The sequence below is a fragment of the Haematobia irritans genome, chromosome 4, assembly GCF_050003625.1.
Source record: "Haematobia irritans isolate KBUSLIRL chromosome 4, ASM5000362v1, whole genome shotgun sequence".
NCBI classification, from domain to species: domain Eukaryota; kingdom Metazoa; phylum Arthropoda; class Insecta; order Diptera; family Muscidae; genus Haematobia; species Haematobia irritans.
Window position 1 is genome coordinate 149725491 of NC_134400.1, and position 24241 is coordinate 149749731.

The 24241-nt window shown below is 30.8% G+C and overlaps 1 protein-coding gene across 18 annotated transcripts in view; it reads left to right on the forward strand.

Moving 5' to 3' along the window:
• Positions 1-24241, forward strand: part of Svil (Supervillin) — a 1072938-nt gene that overhangs the window by 664803 nt on the left and 383894 nt on the right. The window contains exon 1 of one of the 18 annotated variants that reach the window (XM_075304585.1): positions 15439-15563. The exons of the other annotated variants lie outside the window; for them this stretch is intronic. Coding sequence (XP_075160700.1) covers positions 15538-15563 — 26 coding nt within the window. The 5' untranslated portion in view covers positions 15439-15537. Of the gene's footprint in view, positions 1-15438; positions 15564-24241 lie in introns of those variants that run through there. 18 annotated transcript variants of the gene reach the window in all.

Here is a 24241-nt window from a genome sequence, read left to right on the forward strand (position 1 = left end):
TTGCCCACATTTTGGCATTGATCCAAAAAAAGTTTTCATTCTTCTACAGCGCCTTTATTTTTATTTTTCAATGGAAAGAACATTGTGATCCATGTGAAAACTTACTATGAACGATGCAGTCAGTTTCTTTGTGCATCTCGAAATCATCTAAGCCCAATGGTAATAATGGAAAATCTTCTATAAACAGAGGGGAGGCGAAACATAGATTTTTGTTTTTAAATAAGGAGTAGGTTTGTTTTTTTCACTTTCCAAAAATAAATCCACAAATTGCAATGCAGCACAGATTTAGAATGAGATATCGGAAGATTTTCCATTTTTGTCTGGTATTTGGTGTAGCAACATTTATACAACATTTGGGATCTAATACAAAGTAGAATAGTCGACACGAAAAGAAGTGGGTACCTTTAGGGTGAGGACTTTTTTCAGAGAATAACACATAAAGTGGGCTGCGTCGAGCAATCCTACCTTCTCAAATATTAATTTCTTCGTGGAGAAGTAGATAAATAGCTATTTTAGAAATTGAAACTTACTCTGAATCCGCTCTACCTAGACTGTATTGCATGAACAACTCGAAAGATAGAAGATCATCGGCGGTCTTTAGGGCAAGCACACAGTTAAAGGCACACAAAAAAATTAAAATTTGGTACACACAAAAAATACATATTTCTGATTCAATCGCGAAATTAATTGATCCAATTAATTTTTCAATTGAAATGTCTTCAATCACAGAAAATTCATTAAAAGTCAATTAAAAAAATAATTGATACTATTAATTTTTGTGATCGATTTTTGTTTCAATTAAAAAATTTGTTGAATCAATTAAATTTTAATTAAATCTTTTTTAAAACTCAATTAAGACTTTAATTGGAAAAATGTTCGTGAAAATTTTTTCTCTGTACGTGATGTTTTGATCATTCTGTATCTTCAATTATATCATCGTAAATCTTTGTGTCATTCCCAAATGACCACCCTTTATAAATAAATGTACGCAGACATTGCTATGTATGCAAGGATTTATTTTGTTTATGCTGTGTCTCCTAAAACCTGTGAAAGTTTATTGCCTTTAAAATTCATTCTTTGCACTTGTTGAAATTCTTACACCTAATTTTATTCGATGGAAATTTTATTAATAAACCTAAACACATATCTGTTTCTTATAGATTGTGGTTGTTCAGATATGTTTTCTGTTTTTTTTTTTGTGGGTATTTGTGGATCTCTATAAATAATTCATGTGCAATAGATTTATTACTGTTTTTTTTTTTTTTGTATCGGGTGGCAATTCGAAGAATGTAAAATTAATCACGAAGTTTAGAAAACAAAAAACAATCCGGAAGAAAGTTTGCTGTGTTAATTGGTGTACACAGAAAAAATGTGGGTTCACAGTTTTGAATGACAAAATGTTGTCAAAATTAAAAAAAAAATTGTCACAATTTCATTTCTATAGATTTTTTTTTTAATTTCATTTCCAAAGGAAATTTTGTCAAAATTTCATTACTATAGCAAATTTCATCAAAATTTCAGTTCTATAAAACATTTTGTCTAAATTTTATTTCTATAGAAAATTTTGTCAAAATTTTATTTCTATAGAAAATTTTGTCAAAATGTAATTTCTATAGAAAATTTTGTCAAAATTTTATTTCTATAGAAAATTTTGTCAAAATTTTTTTATATAGAAAATTTTGTCAAAATTTTATTTCTACAGAAAATTTTGTCAAAATTTTAAAAATAAAGCTCGAATAATAATTGTATAATTAGATATAATGCATTTGGACGTCAATTGCCTGTTTCGGTATCAGGCTAACATGTAATATATAGGAATTTTTGTAAAATTTTATTTATATAGAAAATTTTGTTGAATTTGTATTTATATAGAAATTCTGTCAAAATTTTATTTGTATAGAAAATTTTGCCAACATTTTATTTATATAGAAAAATTTTTCAACATTTTTTTATTTATATAGAACATTTTTTCAAAATTTTATTTTATTTCTATAGAATTTTTTTCAACATTTTGTTTCTATGTTGAAAATGTTGTCAAAATTTCTATAGGAAATTTTCTCAAAATTTTATTTCTATAGAATTTGTTTTCAAAATTGTATTGCTATAGAAAATTTTGTTAAAATTTCATTTATATAGAAAATTTTGTTGATTTTGTATTTATATAGAAAATTTTGTCAAAATTTTATTTCTATAGAAAATTATATAAAAATTTTATTTCTATATTTTTTTTTTTTAATTTTATTTCTATAGACAATTTTGTTAAAATTTTATTTATATAGAAAATTGTGTTAAAATTTTATTTACATAGAAAATTTTGTTAAAATTTTATTTATATAGAAAATTTTGTTGAAATTGTATTCATATAGAAAATTCTGTCAAAATTTTATTTCTATAGAAAATTGTGTCATTTCTATAGATTTTTTTTTTAATTTCATTTCCAAAGGAAATTTTGTCAAAATTTCATTACTATAGCAAATTTTATCAAAATTTCAGTTCTATAAAACATTTTGTCAAAATTTTATTTCTATAGAAAATTTTGTCAAAATTTTATTTCTATAGAAAATTTTGTCAAAATTTTATTTCTATAGAAAATTTTGTCAAAATGTAATTTCTATAGAAAATTTTGTCAAAATTTTATTTCTATAGAAAATTTTGTCAAAATTTTTTTATATAGAAAATTTTGTCAAAATTTTATTTGTACAGAAAATTTTGTCAAAATTTTATTTCTATAGAAAATTATGTCAAAATTTTATTTCTATTGAAAATTTTGTAAAAATTTTATTTCAATAGAAAATTTTGTCAAAATTTTATTTCTATTGAAAATTTTGTAAAAATTTTATTTCTATAGAAAATTTTGTCAAAATTTTATTTCTATAGAAAATTTTGTCAAAATTTTATTTCTATAGAAAATTTTGTCAAAATTTTATTTCTATAGAAAATTTTGTCAAAATTTTATTTATACAGAAAATTTTGTCAAAATTTTATTTATACAGAAAATTTTGTCAAAATTTTATTTATATAGAAAATTTTGTCAAAATGTCATTTCTATAGAAAATTTTGTAAAAATTTAATTATATAGAAAATTTTGTCAAAATTTTATTTCTATAGAAAATTTTGCCAAAATTTCATTTCTATAGGAATTTTTGCCAAAATTTTATATCTATAGAAGTTTTTTCTAAATTTTATTTTTAAAGAAAATTTTGTCAAAATTTTATGTTTATAAAACATTTTGTCAAAATTTTATTTTTATTGGAAATTTTGTCAAAATTTCATTTCTATAGGAAATTTTGTCAAAATTTAATTTCCATAGGAAATTTTGTCAAAATTTTATTTCTATAGAAAATTTTCTCAAAACTTTATTTCTATAGAAAATTTTGTCAAAATGTTATTTCTACAGAAAATTTTGTCATTATTTTTTTTGGATGGAAAGTTTTGTCAGAATTTTAGTTTTAAAGAAAATTTTGTCAAAATTTTATTTCTATAGAAAATTTTGACAAAATTTTATTTCTATAGAAAATTTTGTCAAAATTTTATTTCTATAGAAAATTTTGTCAAAATTTTATTTCTATAGAAAATTTTGTCAAAATTGTATTTCTATAGAAAATTTTGTCAAAACTCTATTACTATAGAAAATTTTGTCATTATTTTATTTGGATGGAAAGTTTTGTCAACATTTTATTTCTATAGAAAATTTTGTGAAAATTGTATTTCTATAGCAAATGTTGTCAAAATTAAATTTAAATTTTCTCAAAATTTTATTTCTATAGAGAATTTTCTCAAAATTTTATTTCTATAGAATTTGTTTTCAAAATTTAATTGTTATAGAAAATTTTGTCAAAATTTTATTTCTATGGAAAATTGAAGTACCTCGTATTTGGAGAGGAAAATTTGAAAATCTACCAAAATGTGAAGCATTCTACCAAACAGTAAAATATCTACCATTTTTGGTAGAATTGTACCAATTGTGACAACTGTGATGGGTTTAGGTTTAGGTTAGGTGGTAGTCCGATATATCAGGCTCACTTAGACCATTCAGTCCATTGTGATACCACTTTGGTGAACTTCTCTCTTATCACTGAGTGCTGCCCGATTCCATGTTAAGCTCAATGACAAGGGACCTCCTTTTTATAGCCGAATCCGAACGGCGTTCCACATTGCAGTGAAACCACTTAAAGAAGCTTTGAAACCCTCAGAAATGTCACCAGCATTACTGAGGTGGGATCATCCACCGCTGAAAAACTATTTGGTGTTCGGTCGAAGCAGGAATCGAACCCACGACTTTGTGTATGCAAGGCGGGCCTGCTAACCCCATTGCACCACGGTGGCTCCCGTGGTGCACCCCGACGTTCCAAAGTCGTCTTTTCCACATTTGTTTTTTGATTTCGATTACAATTAATTAATGTGAGATTGGTACTACTATGAATATTTTTCTATAGCAAACATTTCTCAAAATTTTATTTCTATAGAAAATTTTCTCAAAATTTTATTTTTATAGAAAAATTTCTCAAAGTTTATTTCTATACAAAATTTTCTCAAAACTTTATTTCTATAGAAAATTTTGTCAAAAGTTTATTTCTCTAGAAAATTTTCTCAAAATTTTATTTCTATAGAAAATTTTGTTAAAATTTTATTTATATAGGAAATTTTGTAAAATTTTATTTATATAGAAAATTTTGTTGAATTTGTATTTATATAGAAATTCTGTCAAAATTTTATTTGTATAGAAAATTTTGCCAACATTTTATTTATATAGAAAATTTTTTCAACATTTTTTTATTTATATAGAACATTTTTACAAAATTTTATTTTATTTCTATAGAATTTTTTTTCAACATTTTGTTTCTATGTTGAAAATGTTGTCAAAATTTCTATAGGAAATTTTCTCAACATTTTATTTCTATAGAATTTGTTTTCAAAATTGTATTGCTATAGAAAATTTTGTCAACTGTTTATTTCTATAAAAAATTTTCTCAAAATTTTATTTCTATAGAAAATTTTGTTAAAATTTCATTTATATAGAAAATTTTGTTGATTTTGTATTTATATAGAAAATTTTGTCAAAATTTTATTTCTATAGAAAATTATAAAAAAATTTTATTTCTATAATTTTTTTTTTTAATTTTATTTCTATGGACAATTTTGTTAAAATTTTATTTATATAGAAAATTGTGTTAAAATTTTATTTATATAGAAAATTTTGTTAAAATTTTATTTATATAGAAAATTTTGTTGAAATTGTATTCATATAGAAAATTATGTCAAAATTTTATTTCTATAGAAAATTGTGTCAACATTTTATTTCTATAGGAAATTTTGTAAAAATTTTATTTCTATAGAAAATTTTGTCAAATGTTTATATCTATAGAAAATTTTCTCAAAATTTTATTTCTATAGAAAATTTTGTTAAAATTTCGTTTACATAGAAAATTTTGTTGATTTTGTATTTATATAGAAAATTTTGTCAAAATTTTATTTATATAGAAAATTTTGTCAAAATTTTATTTCTATAGAAAATTTTATAAAAATGTTATTTCTATACAAAATTTTTTCAAAATTTTATTTCTATACAAAATTTTTTCAAAATTTTATTTCTATTAATTTTTTTTTTAATTTTATTTCTATAGACAATTTTGTTAAAATTTTATTTATATAGAAAGTTTTGTTGAAATTGTATTCATATAGAAAATTATGTCAAAATTTTATTTCTATAGAAAATTGTGTCAAAATTTTATTTCTATACGAAATTTTGTAAAAATTTTATTTCTATAGAAATTATATAAATTTTTTTTCTATAGAAAATGTTGTCAAAAGTTTATTTCTATAGAAATTATATAAATTTTTTTTCTATAGAAAATGTTGTCAAAAGTTTATTTCTATAGAAAATGTTCTCAAAATTTTATTTCTTTAGTAAAATTTGTCAAAAATTTTATTTCTTTAGTAAAATTTGTCAATTTTTTTTTCTATAGAAAATTTTGTCAAAAGTTTATTTCTATAGAAAATGTTCTCAAAATTTTATTTCTTTAGTAAAATTTGTCAAAATTTTATCTCTTTAGTAAAATTTGTCAAAATTTTATTTCTTTAGTAAAATTTGTCAAAATTTTATTTCTTTAGTAAAATTTGTCAAAATTTTATTTCTTTAGTAAAATTTGTCAAAAAATTTTTTTTCTATAGAAAATTTTCTCAAAATTTTATTTCTATAGAAATTTTTGTCAAAATTTTATTTGTATAGAAAATGTTATCAAAATTTTATTTCTATAGAAATTTTGGTAAACATTTTGTTTATAGACAATTTTGTCAACATTTTATTTCGATAGAAAATTTTGTCAAAATTTTATTTCTATAGAAAATGTTTCCAAAATTTTATTTTTATAGGAAATGTTGTCAAAATTTTATTTCTATAGGAAACTTTGTCAAAATTTTATTTCTATAGGAAATTTTGTTAAAATTTTATTTCTATAGAAAATTTTATAAAAATTCTAATTCTATAGAAAATTTTGTCAAAAGTTTATTTCTATAGAAAATTTTCTCAAAATTTTATTTCTATAGAAATTTTTGTCAAAATTTTATTTGTATAGAAAATGTTATCAAAATTTTATTTCCATAGAAATTTTGGTAAACATTTTGTTTATCGAAAATTTTGTCAAAATTTTATTTCTATAGAAAATGTTTTCAAAATTTTATTTCTATAGGAAATTTTGTCAAAATTTTATTTCTATAGGAAATTTTGTCAAAATTTTATTTCTATAGCAAATTTTGTTAAAATTTCATTTCTTTAGAAAATGTTGTCAAAATTTAGTGCACTGTCATTAGCCACAATACCTCCTCCTTTAGTAAACATTTTTTGTATCGACAATTTGGCAAAATTTTATTTCTATAAGAAATTTTGTTAAAATTTCATTTCTTTAGAAAATGTTGTCAAAATTGTATTTTTATAGAAAATTTTAGTACTTCTTATTTGGAGAGGAATATTTTGAAAATCTACTTAAACGTGAAAAATTCTACCAAACTGTAAAATATCTACCAATTTTGGCAACCGTAGTCGCATCCCGACTTTTCCAAATTTCTAAAAATGTGGACAAGTCATCTTTTCCACATTTTTTGTTTTTGATTCCGATTACAATTCACTAACATAAAACTACAATACAAAATAAAACATTATATGAATACGAGTATTTAAATTAAGCGAAAATTAGCATATCTCATGACCGGAAGCTAAAGGGAGCAACAACCCACCACCACCCACTTTTCTTAACACCATTGGCCAACAGCTAGCCATAAACAACGAACCGTAATTGTTAGCATGAATTGAAATATGAATATGAGTATTCAATTGCAAAGAGGTAGATACTCCATGTATAGTACTAACGAAGGCAAAAGGGGGGTGAAATTGTATTGTATTGTTCCACACATGAAATCTATGTTACCTCTTTTTTTTATACATCAAATATTACGTACAAATTTTGCACAATAACTTTTCGACAAAATAAAAAATATTCCTACTTTGGGCCATATTTAATTTATCTGATTCATTGTACATTTCTTTCACACGAAACAAAAACAACATAATAATAGTAATACTCTTTCTGGTATTTACAACAAACAATGGATAACTGCATCGTTAACATTTTAAAAGTCATTAACTGGAACAAATTGTACTAATTTTTATGTCTCCGTCTAACAAAAATATTTGCAAATTAGCTTTTGGGTGGCCGATATGTAATGCACGCAAAAAAATAATACTTTTCTCCCGAACGATATTTTAGACAAACCAAGTTCTTTCTCATTTGCTTTAAGGAAGTTTATTTTGAAGAAAAGTGTATACTTTTTGTTTTACAGGATATAAAAATAATTTCATAAAGACTAACTTAAAAAAAAAAAAAAACAATCTTTTTGGCTAATTGCATTTTCCCTCACATCTTTCTCACTTCCACGAGGTTTTTTAGTTCTTAGCACCTTTTTCTATAATACAAATACATTTTGTAATAAATTTTTTTAAATTTTACCTTTCGCCTAGACGGAGAATCGAACCGCAGACCATGCAATTTATAAGCCAACACACTATCCAATGAGCTATGTAGCTGTTATTGTCATCAATAGACAATTATACATATAAGTTATATTTATATAGCATAGCTTAAGGCGCCCACGAGCCGATTAAACAAATTTTATTTAACAGAAACATATATTTATTTAGGCACCGTGGATCAGTGGTTGGTACGTCTGCCTTGCATATCAAGAGTCCTGGGTTAGATCCCTGCTTCGACCAACATCAAAAAGTTTTTTTTTTACATATAATCCAGATATGTTCGGAAGATTCCGAAAAGGAATGTACATTAAATTTTTACTATGAAACTGTAAAGACTTAAAGTCAGAAAAGAACAGTGCTTGATGTAAACGAAATGGACTGTGATGATGGTTCAAAAATATTTTTTTTATTGAAAAAATAAAAATTTTGAAACAAACCTATTTTTTTGGTGATAAAAGTTTAAAATTGTCGAAGAAATTCAAAAAACAAAAGAAAAACGTTTTCGGTACACGTTTTCCAAACGTTTTTTTTCTTTGCGTGTGGAACAAAGTAGAGGGTAGAGAGATACTTTTTGGAAATTCAATAGCTTTAATCCTCAAGAAAATGTAGGGAAATCATTTGAAAAATATAATTTAGCTTTAGGAATGTATTGAGCTTCCATATTATTTCAAGGGCCTCTACAATCACCTAAGTTATGATTTGTATGGCCATAGTTTATTTTTGTTTTTTTTTTATGCCTTTTGCATTGAATTCGCTTGGATGTGTCTTGTCCCTGTGACAATTTTTTATTCTAGCCTTTTATGTTAAGTATTTTGTCTGTCGGTTAAAAAAGTGCCTAATTAGGCTTATTGGGGTAGTAGTGCACTGTCATTAGCCACAATACCTCCTCCTTTAGTAAACATTGTTTTTTGTTTTTACAAAATGGTTTTAACGTTTCTAACCTACTGATGTGGGCAAGGAATAAGGTGTAGTTTAAATTGTCAATTTGAACATCGAAGGTACCTATTTTTTGCGCAGCGTCATTTTGGGTTGGGCGGGTTTTGTATATAATTTATATCTGTTAAAACTACAAAAATTTCTAAAACAAAATTGATTGGGAAGCTCTAATCTAGACACCTCAATTTTTATTCGATTTGCCTGAAATCTCGAGGTATATTAGGTTCCAGAAATATGTGTGCCGCATATGGTGTGTAGCCCCCATATAAATCGATCTCCCGATTTAATTTCTTGGGCAACGCAATTTTTATCTGATTTGTCTCAAATTCGAAGTCTAGAAGTATTCTAGTTCCACAAATAGGTGTGCCCGATATGGTGTCTTTCGGTCCACGTTTTGGCATAACCCCCATATAGACCGATCTCCCGATTTGATTTCCTTGGCTTCTAGACACCACAAGTTTTATCCGATATTTCTGAAATTAGAAATCTTGAGGAATTTTAGATTGGCACACCTATTGGTGTGCCAAATAAAGATCGACCTCCCAATTTGAATTTTTGGATATGTAGACACCACAATATGTATCCGATTTCAAAGCTTCTCTAAGTGGTTTCACTGGAATGTGGAACGCCGTTCGGACTCGGCTACAAAAAGGAGGTCCCTTGTCATTGAGCTTAACATGGAATCGGGCAGCACTCAGTGATAAGAGAGAAGTTCACCACTGTGGTATCACAATGGACTGAATAGTCTAAGTGAGCCTGATACATCGGGCTGCCACCTAACCTAACCTACTAACTGACATATGGAATATATAGACAAGATGACACACATGTCCATAGTACGGTTTAAAAGCTCGTTAGCTAACGTAGCACTAACGGAGCTTCCTGACTATGGTGGTAAGTCAGTTAAGAAAGTAATTGAAAATAGTTACGTTTTTAATGAAGTTACGTTTAAGGGAGTTTTGCAATCAACATCAATTAAAGTTTTAATTGAATCAATTAAAAAATTAATTGAAATTTGCTAATGAAATCAATTAATTTTTTAATCAAGTATTTTTGTAATGTCCAATTAAAACTGTGATTGATACTATCATTTTCGTGATTGAAGACATGTTAATTAAAAAATAGATCAATGAATTTCGTGATTGAATCAAAAAAAAAATTTTTTTTTGTGTGAGGATGCATATACACGGAAAAACAATCCGTAGTTAAACTAGTGCTAAATTCAACCTATTTTCATTGCAAATTTTTTTTTTTTATTTTAGTTTTATTTTTTTTTTTTTTGAAAATTTCCACATCCCAATGAAACTTTTCTTTTGTTAAGTATGTTTCAAACGTTTTATGAATTAAACGTGGGTATAAAGTTTAATGACCGTACACATTAGTTCAATATGAACGACGCTTCCCAAAAATATTAACAATGATGGTTAAAATGTTAATGATCTAGCGCCAATGATTTTGATCTTTAATTTTTTCCTTCTATAAGAGGGTGTAGTTTGGTGAGTTGTAATTGAAAAGTACACCAAGGCATTAAATTTTCCTGGTTTTAAAAAGGCTCTGTGAAAATATCAAAAAGTTGGAGTACAATTTAGATTAATTTTCGCACGACGTAGTTTATTCTCACTATAAAACAGTTCACGTTCTTTTTTTTTTTTTTTTTGTGTAGATCGGTAGATCGGTCTACCGATTTGAGTTCCTAGGCTTTCTAGACACAACAAGTTTTATTGGATATTTCTAAAATTGGAAATTTTGATGTATTCCACAAATAGGTGTTGCCGAATATGATGTGCATCGGTCAATTTTTTGGTACACCCCCAATCCGATATCCCAATTTCACTGGGGGATAGAAGGCGCACTGATCATGCAAATTGCCTGAAACTAGGAATCAAATTTCCTGATTGTACTTCTCGTACTAATTCGTATAATTACCCCATTATTAAAGCTACAGGGATTAGGTTTCAACTCATACATATATCACAAGATTCCTTAGAGGAATCCCAAACGTAAATAGTTCTTGTAAATTCAGAATCTGATGTAGTCTCCATACGTATTAACTTTAAATTTGACTTTGGGAACCGGCAATATTTTTTTAAGACTTTGTTATAGGTGTGACTTAAATTGTACACTAATACACCCCCCAAAAAAATCGCTTCTCTAACATATGTTCCAAACATATTTTGCAGGAAGCACATATATTATTGGTTATTGCGGCACATATATTATTGGATATTATGTGAACAGGTTGGCTGATAAGTCCCCGGTCTAACAAAGAAAAACACATTTTTTTTGTTGTCAAAATTCGTTTTTATTATTCAACATAGTTCCCTTCAAGAGCGATACAACGATTATAACGACCTTCCAATTTTTTGATGCCATTTTGGTAGTACTGCTTCGGTTTTGCCTCAAAATAGGCCTCAGTTTCGGCGATCACCTCTTCATTGCAGCCAAATTTTTTCCCTGCGAGCATCCTTTTGAGGTCTGAGAACAAGAAAAAGTCGCTGGGCCAGATCTGGAGAATACGGTGGGTGGGGAAGCAATTCGAAGCCCAATTCATGAATTTTTACCATCGTTCTCAATGACTTGTGGCACGGTGCGTTTTATGAGTAATTTACCCTAGAAACGTGCCTGAAAACATGAACATGATTAAAATCGAGAGCGTTATTAAACTCTTAACTCTTAAACTCTTTTATGTCCATGGCCTGGATTATTTTCGTGGGTGTATTTTTCCGAAATTCTTTACACACGCACACTCACGAAGAAATTATTTTCGTGGCTCACGCTCAGGCATGACATTTGGTTTGTTAATCACGCTCACGAACACTCACGACGTTGCCATCAGCGTGACTCACGAAGCAGGAACATTTTTGTGAGTCACGTGCACGGATGAAAAAGACTGTTTTTCATATGTTTGGCTATAAACATTATATGTTTGGAACACAAATTTTTAAACACAATATATTTGAGTGCAAGCATATAATGTTCATAAACTAGCATAACATGTTTGGGACATATATGTTAATATGTTAGAACATATTATGTTTGGGACATAAAATGTTTGTAAATATAATAATGCTTGGATGCAAACATATATTAATTTAGAAATAGCCTATAAACATATATGTATTTAGTAGCTTGGAGCGCTATTTAACAGGGAGCGATATTGAATTAAATTGGTGGTTGTTGCTTGTTATTACAAAATTAACATTTTATTTTTCCTTGGGCAATTGATCAGCTACTTCTTTGATCCTTACAAACTGTGTGGTCCGCTGTTCGAATCCCCATCCGGCAAAAGGTAAAATTAAAATAAAAAAATCATACAATTGAATAATTTCTTCTACAATGTTTGTATTACAGAAAAATGTGCTAAGAACTAAAAAAAAATCTTGTGGAAGTGAGAAAGATGTGGGGGAATATACAATTGAGCAGAAACAAAATTTTGAGCATTCAGGTCGAAAACCTATGTTGTTAGCACCTATATTACCTGTTTATTTTCATAATTCATTATGATTGTAAATATATAAATAAATAAATAAAATTTTGAGCACAATATTGTTTGGGAGAATGTTTTTTAAGCATATAATATTTTTGGGTGCAAAATGCTTCCAAACATATTATATGTTCACATAATAACATATTGTTTTTTGGAAGACAACATTATTGAATTTGGATACAAAAATACAAAATGTTTGGAACTTAGAATACCCAAACATATATTGTTTAGACCAATATGCTTTCAAACATATTATATATTGGAAGAGATCAAACATATAAATGTTTGGGCAATACCCAAAAATGTATATGCTTGAAGCAAAATATGTTTGGGAGTATATGTTACAGAAGCGATTTTTTGTGAGCGTGTGTACACCACTAATTTTTATACCCTCCACCATAGGATGGGGGGTATATTAACTTTGTCATTCCGTTTGTAACACATCGAAATATTGCTCTAAGACCCCATAAAGTATATATATTCTGGGTCGTGGTGAAATTCTGAGTCGATCTGAGCATGCCCGTCCGTCCGTCCGTCCGTTTGTTGAAATCACGCTAACTTCCGAACGAAACAAGCTATCGACTTGAAACTTGGCACAAGTAGTTGTTTTTGATGTAGGTCGGATGGTATTGCAAATGGGCCATATCGGTCCACTTTTACGTATAGCCCCCATATAAACGGACCCCCAAATTTGGCTTGAAGACCCTCTAAGAGAAGCAAATATCATCCGATCAGGCTGAAATTTGGTACATGGTGTTAGTATATGGTCTCTAACAACCATGCAAAAATTGGTCCAAATCGGTCCATAATTATATATAGCCCCCATATAAACCGATCCCCCGATTTGTCTTTCGGAGCCTCTACGAGAGGCAAATTTCATCCGATCCGGCTGAAATTGGGTACATTGTGTTAGTATATGGTCTCTAACAACCATGCAAAAATTGGTCCACATCGGTCCATAATTATATATAGCCCCCATATAAACCGATCCCCCGATTTGGCTTGCGGAGCCTCTAATTGAAGCAAATTTCATCCGATCCGGCTGAAATTTGGTATAGGGTGTTAGTATATGATCTCTAACAACCATGCCAGAATTGGTCCACATCAGTCTACAATTATATATAGCCCCCATATAAACCGATCCCCAGATTTGGCTTGCGGAACCTCTAAGAGAAGCAAATTTCATCCTATCCGGCTGAAATTTGGTACATGGTGTTAGTATATGGTCTGTAATGACCATGCAAAAATTGGTCCAAATCGGTGCATAATTATATATAGCTCCATATAAACCGATCGCCAGATTTGACCTCCGGAGCCCCTTGGAAGACCAAAATTCATCGGATTCGGTTGCAATTTGGTACGTGATGTTAATATATGGTATCCAACAACCATGCATGGATTGGTTCATATCAGTCCATAATTATATATAGCCCCCATATAAACCGCTCCCCAGATTTGACCTCCGGTGCCTTGTGGAGAAGCAAAATTCATCCGATCTGGTTGAAATTTGATACGTGGTGGTAGTATATGATATTTAACAACCATGCCAAAAGTGGTCCATATCAGTCCATAATCATATATAGCCCCCATATAAACCGATCCCAAGATTTGGTTTTGGAGCCTCTTCTAGGAGCAAATTTCATCAGAGTCAGTTGAAATTTGGTACATTGTGCTAATATATGGCCGCTAACAACCATGCCTAACTAGGTCCATATCGGTCTATAGTTATATATAGCCCTAAGATAAATCGATCCCCAATCACACAAAAATTGGTCCATATCAAGTTCATAATTGTATATAGCCCCCATAAAAGCGACCCCCATATTTCAATTCTGGCTCCCTACGTACCGTGCAAAAGTCCATATCGATTCGTAAATATTTGTAGACATACATACCTTTTTGTCTAATATATACCACGTGTGGACTAACTTGCAATTTAGAAAACGATTTAAGATACCACAACCCAAGTAATTCGATTGTGTAGAAGTTTCTGTCGTAGAAGTTTCTACGCAATCCATGGTGGAGGGTACATAAGATTCGGCCTGGCCGAACTTACGGCCGTTTATACTTGTTAGTACTGCCAGTTGTACAAGGCAGTATAAGGGATTTTCAAAGTGATTTTGTTGAAATCCTCTACGAGCCAGCTGATATTTGTCTATTGCAAATCTATTGAGATCTAGGAGGCCAAAATCCTCGTTTACGGGGATTTCAGGTCTAGTGCGAACAAAGTATTACGTTTTCAGATCATGAACGCCGGTTGTTGTTTTGACAACGCATGGTGTCATTTAATCGTTGTCAGATTGACTCCGCCTGTTCATGAACGAATCGTTTTGAAATGAGCACGCGTTCATGATTTTTTTCGATGAGTCACTCACTCAATTTGGTACCATCAGCGTGTCATGGAAACAACTCTAGATTGAGGTGATAAACCCTGAATCGAACAAGGCACTTATTGCTCTTCCGTAAAGGTACTATTTAGCAAGTTTCGAGGATTCGAAAAAAAACTTTGATACAAGCGTATTTTAATTTCAAGAGTATCTAATTGATTTAGGGGAATAAATATTTTTGTTTGTTTTTTTTTTTTCAAATTTACGAACCGATTCATCAGCTTACTTTTTGGCCACAGTAGTATATTACCTTGTTTTTGTTCCTTACCTTTGTTTCTGGGCCAGGAAAGTTCAAACGTGTGTGCTATGATGACTATTCAGGGGTTTGTCTTATTTGATTTTCTGTTTTTAATTTTGTTTTATGATAAAAAAAAAACAGAAACGAACTAGTCCCATGTTAACACCTTGTTAATATTTTAAAGACCCATCCATATCGACTGAGGACTACCACTTGCTATTCAACTTACACCCCACCCCTACTTACACACTAACAATTGCATTGACGTTTATTTTTTCAATCAATTTTTGCCGCCGTTTTGCTCTTGCATGCTTTAGTTTTAGTTTTTACGTAAGTCTTGCTGAGGGTGGTTGTTTTTTGCGATTTATTATTAAACAATAAAACGGCTGAAGAAATCTTTTGTTTTGGAAATTGGAAATAAACTTCAAGGAAATATACACATAGCATTTGAAATCGGATCACAATGTATTCGGCGTATTTTAGAAAACGGTAATATTTGTACTTAAAAAGGATGGAGCATATTATTTTTTTATCGTTTAAAATTTTATTTATGGCTCATGAAATCTAATATTAAGAATTTATGTGTTTAAAAATTACACCAATAGGCTTTCGCTTTTTCCAAATCCGAATTGCCGGGCCTCACGCTTGACACCTGCCATCAGATTTTGTACAGACACCTTGTCCACCTTCTTCGCCGCAGAAATCCAGTTTGCCTTGAACTGCTGCTCGTTCTTAGCAGTTTTTTTGGTCTTCTTTAGGTACCGCTTGACAATAGCCCAGTATTTCTCAATTGGGCGGAGCTCTGGCGTGTTGGGAGGGTTCTTGTCCTTGGGAACCACCTGCACGTTGTTGGCAGCGTACCACTCCATGGCCTTTTAACCGTAATGGCAAGATGCCAAATCCGGCCAAAACAGTACGGAACAACTGTGTTTCTTCAGGAAAGGCAGCAGACGTTTATTCAAACACTCTTTCACGTAAATTTCTTGGTTGACAGTCCCGGAAGCTATGAAAATGCTGCTTTTCAAGCCACAGGTACAGATGGCTTGCCAAACCAGATATTTCTTTGCGAACTTTGACAGTTTTATGTGCTTGAAAATATCTGCTACCTTTCCCCTTCCTTTTGCCGTATAAAACTCCTGTCCCGGAAGTCGGCTTTGACGTAGGTTTCGTCGTCCATTACCACGCAGTCAAACTTCGTCAGCATCGTTGGGGATCGCGCTTTGGCCGTCGTATTTTGTTTATCATCGCGATTTGGAGTCACTACCTTCTTGTAAGTCGATAGTCCGGCTCGTTTTTTGGCTCGATGCACGGTTGTAAACGATACACCCAGCTTATTTGCGGCATCTCGGAGAGAGAGGTTAGGGTTTCGCTTGAAACTACCGGCAACTCCCTTTGTCGTCTCAGCGGCTTCCGGTTTTCGATTTCCCCCGATCCAGACTTCCTGACTGTCGACAAACGTTCCCCAAACACTTTAATTACATTTGTAACGGTTGATTTGGCAACTTTTAGTGATTTTGCCAGCTTTGCGTGCGAGTAGCTCGGATTTTCGCGATGCGCGAGCAAAATTTTGATACGCTGCTCTTCTTGCTTGGACGGCATTTTGACAACTGAAGAGTGAATTCCAAAATCAAAATAGGAGCAACATTCTACACACACACCTTCAAAATTAGGGGTGTTCAGGTTTTTTAAATGCAAAATTGAAAGAAATACGTCAAGTTTATATTGACAAAATTTTTACCGTATCACCCTTTAGATGCCCAAGAAGGGGGCTATACCAAACGATGGACCGATACACATCACATTCGGCACACTAGTTTTTAGACCCAAAATACCTTTAAATTTTGAATTTCATGCAAATCGTATAAAAATTCGGATATCTACATGCTCAAGAAGTCAAATCGGGAGAGCGGACTATAACAAACTTTCGACCGATACACATCATATTCGGCACACTAATTTTTGGACCAAAAAATACCTCTAGATTTTGAATTTCAGGCAAATCGGATAAAAATCGCGGTGTCTAGACGCTCAAGACCCCAAATCGGGGGGTCGGACCGTTATAGCCCGTTTTCGAACTTGACCTGCCTGAAGACAAAAGACGAGTCTATGCAAAATTTCAGCATGATTTAGTTTTTATCAGTTTTCATTATTGAAGACTGTAGCGTGATTACAACAGGCAGACGGATATGGTTATATCGTCTTAGAATTTCTCTCTGATCAAGAATATACATATATACTTTATATAGTCGGAAATCGATATTTCGATGTGTTAAAAACGGAATGACAAACTTCCCAGCAAAAAAAGCAGAGAAAATGTTCTATTTGGATCCGAAAGTGGTGGAAAATTGACGAAGAAGCGTTGAATTTAACATGGATGTCACCATTTCAACAACCGTTGCACTGAATATGCATCACTTCTTAAGATGTGATTCGAATTCAGTGTATTGAATGTTGTGATATTTTGCTAAATAAATAATTTATTTATTTAGCAAAATAATTTTTTATGATTTGTAACGCATTCTAATGCTTGTCTGAAACGTTTGACTTCAACTATTTTCAAAAATTCCCAATTTTTCTAGAATGGATGTTGATTTTTGTTTTTCGACAAAATTTTAATTATTTGTACCATTTTATAATTATGACAAAAGCGACTTATAACAAGTATATACGGCCGTAAGTTCGGCTAGGCCGAATCTTATGTACCCTCCACCATGGATTTCATAGAAACTTGTACTAAAGACTGTCATCCACAATAGAATTACTTGGGTTGCGGTAACACTTGCCGATGGCAAGATATCTTAAAACTTCTTAACACCGTCTTCTAGATTTTAAGTTTGTCCATACGGGGTGTATATTAAACAAAAAAAGACCGATTAAATACGTAAATAATTCAGTTTGACAAAATTTTCTATAGAAATAAGATCTTGACAAAATTTTGTATAGTGATAAAATTTTGACAAATTTTTCTATAGCAATAAAATCTTGACAAAATTTTCTATAGAAATAAAATCTTGACAAAATTTTGTATAGTCATAACATTTTGACAAACATTTTTATAGAAATAAAATGTTGTCAAAATTTTCTATTGTTGTTGCTTTTTTGATTTCAGCTTAAAACCACGCATTGAATAAACTACAAGTGTAGCTTAACCAACAGAGGAAAAGAATGTTTGTCAAATTTATTTGGGCAAAGCCCTATAGACTGCAAGATGGTTGGATGGACGCACGTTTCGGAATTACAACATTCCCCATCAGCATCCTCTACTTGCAGCAAAACTATCAACCAATTATCAGAATAAATTCAGGCAGTTCATTAAACCCAACAATGAACCACACTTGAACCTTCCGAAAAAAGGTTTTACATGATAGCCGGCTTATGCCGGCTAAGCATGTCTGTCGGTCCGTCCGTCCGTCTGTTGAAATCACGCTAACTTCCGAACGAAACATGCTATCGACTTGAAACTTGGTATAAGTAGTTGTCATTGATGTAGGTCGGATGGTATTGCAAATGGGCCATATTGGACCACTTTTACGTGGTCCAATTTAAACGAGCCCCAGATTTGGCTTGCGGACAGTGTTGCCAGGTTATGGGTTTTCCCCCCAAATTTAGGGTTTTTTTCACGTTTAGGGGGATTTTTAGGGGTAAAATTTATTTGGGGGGATTTTTGGGGGTAAAAAATTATTTCAGACCTTATAAAGTGGAGCAATGCTCAAGCAAATTCGAAACAATTCTAGCATGAGTTATGAGAAAAAAGATGCGGAAAGTCAACAAGAAGATCCTAAATACAAAAAAGTATCAAATAGCAATATTTTCGTTATCTTTTTTAAACTCTTCTGTTGAAGGGGCACTTTTAATATTTGACAAAATTAAAAACAATCGTATTTTAACTTAGCAGCTGAAAGCTTTTTAGGAGTAAGCCCACTTTTTAAATTGATATACATATTGTATTATTGCATCTATAGAAAAAATAATTTCCTCAGGGATGGAATTTTAAACAAACGAAAATCTCTTTTGTTTTAAAGTATTTTCTTAAATAGCAAATTTTATTTTTTATTTACTTCAAACGAAAAAACAAAATTTGCATCAAAAGAAAACTTAGTTTTTCTAAAATTTCGTTTCTCAGGAAAGAACTCTTCTTTCAGGATATATATTTGTGTTAAATTTAATTTTTAAAGTGTATCACTACAGGAATTTTTCACGTAATTTTGGGACCACTTTTTGTACTTTTATATTCTGAAATTTTTTGGGGGTTTTTGAAAAAAGCTTAGACCAATTTAGGGGTTTTTTTCTTAAGATTTGGGGGGAAGAATCAAAAATCACCTGGCAACACTGCTTGCGGAGCCTCTTAGAGAATAAAATTTCATCCGTTCTGGTTGAAATTTAGTACGTTGTGTTAGTATATAGTGTGCAACAATCATGCTAAAAATTGTGCCATATCGGTCCATAAATATATATAGCCCCCATATAAATCAATCCCCAAATTTGACCCCCAGAGCCTAATGGAGGAGCAAAATTTATACGATTCGATTGAAATTTGGTACATTGGGCTAGTATATGGCCGTGGAGCAATGGTTAGCAGGCCCGCCTTGCATACACAAGGTCGTGGGTTCGATTCCTGCTTCGACCGAACACCAAAAAGTTTTTCAGCGGTGGATTATCCCACCTCAGTAATGCTGGTGACATTTTATGAGGGTTTCAAAGCTTCTCTAAGTGGTTTCTGTGCAATTTGGAACGCAGTTCGGACTCGGCTATAAAAAGGAGGTCCCTTGTCATTGAGCTTAACATGGAATCGGGCAGCACTCAGTGATAAGAGAGAAGTTCACCAATGTGGTATCACAATGGACTAAATAGTCTAAGTGAACCTGATACATCGGGCTTCCACCTAACCTAACCTAACCTAGTATATGGCCGTTACCACCATTCCAAAATTGGTCCATATCGGTCTATAGTTATATATAGCCAATCCCCAATCACACAAAAATTAGTCCATAACGCCAAAAGTAATCTACCAAAATTTTATTTCTATTGAAAAATTTTGCAAACTTGAATTTCTAAAGAAAAATTTGCCAAAATTTAATTTCTGTTGAAAAATTTGTCAAAATTTAATTTCTATAGAAAATTTTTTCAAAATTTTATTTCTATAGAAAATTGTTTCAAAATTTTATTTCTTTAGAAAATTTTGTCAAACTGAATTATTTACGTATTTAATCGGACTTTTTTGTTTAATATATACCCCGTATGGACTAACTTATAATTTAGACGACGAAACAATATTACAAACGCTGACAAGTTTTAAGATACCTTTCCATCGGCAAGTGTTAGCGCAACCCAAGTAATTCGATTATGGATGACAGTCTTTAGTAGAAGTTTCTACGCAATTCATGGTGGACATAAGATTCGGCCTGGCAGAACTTACGCCCGTATATACTTGTTTTTATGATATTGGAGTGATGTCAACGTTTGTAATATTGTTTCGTTAAAATTTTCTAAAAATAATTGAAATTTTCTAAAAGTAATCAAAATTTTTTTTCTGGTGGATTCACTATTTTTTTTTTTTTTCAGTGTGATTGTTGTTGTGACAACGAATGATGTCATTTTAACATAACATTGTAAGATTGACCCCATCTGTTCTCCTTTTAACCCCATGTGCGTTGATTCACTTTCATGAACGATTTGATTTTTTCTATGTGTGTGTTCAGTTACCCATAGAGTAGTTTCTGAACAAACAAAATAATCGGGTTTACTTGCCAAAGAGGTCAGTTGAAAATCTTCTCGTTTTATACGCCACCAGAACTTAAGCGCCGCTGTCGCGTTTTCATCGACCGTGGGTTTAAAAAAAATCGCACTCAGAACGCCCAGAATGTCCTCACATTATTTATACGGTGAAATTGCGATCAAAATCCGGATCTTAATTCGTTGGTTTTTTGGGCCTTAGGTATTTTGGAGAGTAGGATTGGCAGTAAAAAAGTGTCAATCAGTTCAAGACGACTCTTCACCGGGAATGGGTCAAAATACTGCAAAGCCAATTTCGTGTAATAGCTGCGTTGGTCGTTGGAAGGCTATAATTCGTGTCAAATTTAGCCAATTGGAACAAATCTAAACTGATTTTATCGAACAATAAAATTAAAAATATAACGAGTTCCATAGCGGCCACCCTGTACTTATGTTTAATAGTTTGCTTCTTAAATCTTCATTGTTGCTCTTTAGTCAAAATAACAAAAAATTTCAATAACACTTCTTGAATGTTTTGGTTTTGTTTAATTGAAGCCTTCGCAATTCAAAAGTGACATCACAGGATGGTCACCGTAGAATATCATTATTTTCGTGCGCAGTGTTCATATTATATATTAAGATTTAAAAAAATCGACTAAAATTTTTTATATGATAAAATGGACAAAACAAAGACACAATAAACTCAAACCACAAAAAACAGAAACGTAGACAAACTAAATAAAGCCGTATTAAGGGAGAATAGATCGTTGTATTGTAAAAGTTGCAAGAGTCTAAGCAAACACAATCAAAATGCCATAAACAAAATTGGGAATTTTTGTCAGACCAAGAAAAAAAGAGAGGTAACGAAAAATGTTGAACAAAAGTATCACCAGAAAAGCGCGCGCATATTTTCCGTATTGACTCTCTCGCACAATGGGCGAAATATTCAAAGCACTTCCAAAAATTTCCTCCCACACACAAAAAAATTTTCCAATTAAAATTTTAATTGAGTTTTAAAAAATATTCAATTAAAAATTTAATTGATTCAACAAATTTTTTAATTGAAACAAAAATCAATCACAAAAATAATAGTATCAATTAATTTTTTAATTGGATCAATTAACTTTTTAATTGACCTTCAATTAATTTTTTAATTGATACTATCATTTCTGTGATTGAAGACATTTCAATTAAAAATTAATTGGATCAATTAATTTCGTGATTGAATCAGAAAAAAAATTTTTTGTGTGCAAAGGTGTTCTTTATTTTAAGTTATATTAATGCAAATTTTTTAAGTCGTTTTTTTCATATTTTTTATGGGTGATTTTAACTTTTTTTGTTTCAAATAGGGTAAGAACCCAGCAAAAAAACGCCGCCAAAAAAGTAGTGAAAATGTTCAGTTTGGATCCGGAAGTGGTGCCAAATTGACGCAGAAGCGATGAATTTAACATGGGATTGTCATAGGACGGATGTCCACCATTTCAACAGCTGCTGCACTGAATTGGCATCACTTCTTAAGGTGTGAAGTGAATTCAGTGTTTTGGATGTGAATTAAGAATTTTTGTGGTATTTTGGCAAAAAAAAGTCCAATCGCCTTCAAATTTGACCCTAATTTGGGTCAGAATAGAACCCTATTGATTTTGGAAGAAATCGGTTCAGATTTAGATATAGCTCCCATATATATCTTTCGCCCGATATGCACTAATATGGACCCAGCAGCCAGAGTTTTATACCGATCTGCTTGAAATTGTGCAAACATAACACTTAGTCGTATAGTTAAGTGTGCAAAATTTGATTGAAATCGGTTCAGATTTAGATATAGCTCCCATAAATATCTTTCGCCCGATATGGACTTACATGGCCCCAGAAGCCAGATTTTTGGCCGAATTTGGTTGAAATTTTGCACTACGAGTACAATTAGTAGTATAGTCAAGTGTTCAAAATTTGATTGAAATCGGTTCAGATTTAGATATAGCTCCCATATATATCTTTCGCCCGATATGGACTAATATGGTCCTAAAAGCCAGAGTTTTGGCCCAATTTGGTTGAAATTTTGCACAGGGAGTAGATTTAGCATTGTAGCTATGCGTGCCAAATTTGGTTGAAGTTGATTCAGAGTTAGATATAGCTCCCATATATATCTTTCGCCCGATATGGACTAATATGGTCCTAGAAGTCAGAGTTTTGGCCCAATTTGTTTGAAATTTTGTACTACGAGTACAATTAGTAGTGTAGTTAAGTGTGCAAAATTTGATTGAAATCGGTTCAGATTTAGATATAGCTCCCATATATATCTTTCGCCCGATATGGACTAATATGGTTCTAATAGCCAGAGTTTTGGCCCACTTTGGTTGAAATTTTGCACAGGTAGTAGATTTAGCATTGTAGCTATGCGTGTCAAATTTGATTGAAATCGGTTCAGATTTAGATATAGCTCCCATATATAGCTTTCGCCCGATTTACACTCATATGACCACAGAGGCCAATTTTTAAGTTCGATTTAGTTGAAATTTTGCACAGGGAGTAGAATTAGCATTGTAGCTATGCGTGCCCAATTTGGTTGAAATCGGTTCAGATTTAGATATAGCTCCCATATATATGTTTTTCTGATTTCGACAAAAATGGTCAAAATACCAACATTTTCCTTGTAAAATCGCCACTGCTTAGTCAAAAAGTTATAAAAATGACTAATTTTCTTAAACTTCTAATACATATATATCGAGCGATAAATCATAAAAAACTTTTGCGAAGTTTCCTTAAAATTGCTTCAGATTTAAATGTTTCCCATATTTTTTTTACTAACATTGTGTTCCACCCAAGTGCATTAGCCGACTTAAATATTGAGTCTATAGATTTTGTAGAAGTCTATCAAATTCTGTCCAGATCGAGTGATATTTAAATGTATGTATTTGGGACAAACCTTTATATATAGCCCCCAATAATTTGACTGATATGATATCGAAAATTTAGATCTACAAAATGGTGCAGGGTATAATATGGTCGGCCCCTCCCGACTTTAGACTTTCCTTACTTGCTTTTGTATGATTTTTAATGCATTATAACGCTTGTCTGGAACGTTTGTCATCAAATATTTTCAAGAATTCGCAATGTTTCTAGAAAGGATTTAACATTTTCGGCTAAATTTAAATAATTTGTACCATTTTATTAATTCTTAATATGTTTTTAACCTATTTGAAAACAAAAAAACTAAATTTCCCAATAAAAATATGAAAAAAAGCGGTTTATAAAAAAATTGACTCAAATGAACTTCCTGTGCAGTTAAAATAAAGAACATCTTTGGGAGGGTATTTTTGGAAGTTCTTTTAAAGTTGTGCCTTGAGAAGAATTTCAAAATTTTTTGCTGGGAATTAATAAAATGGTGCAAATAATTTAAATTTTGTCAAAAACATGCTAAATCTATTCTAAAAAAATTGCAAATTTTTGAAAATATTTAA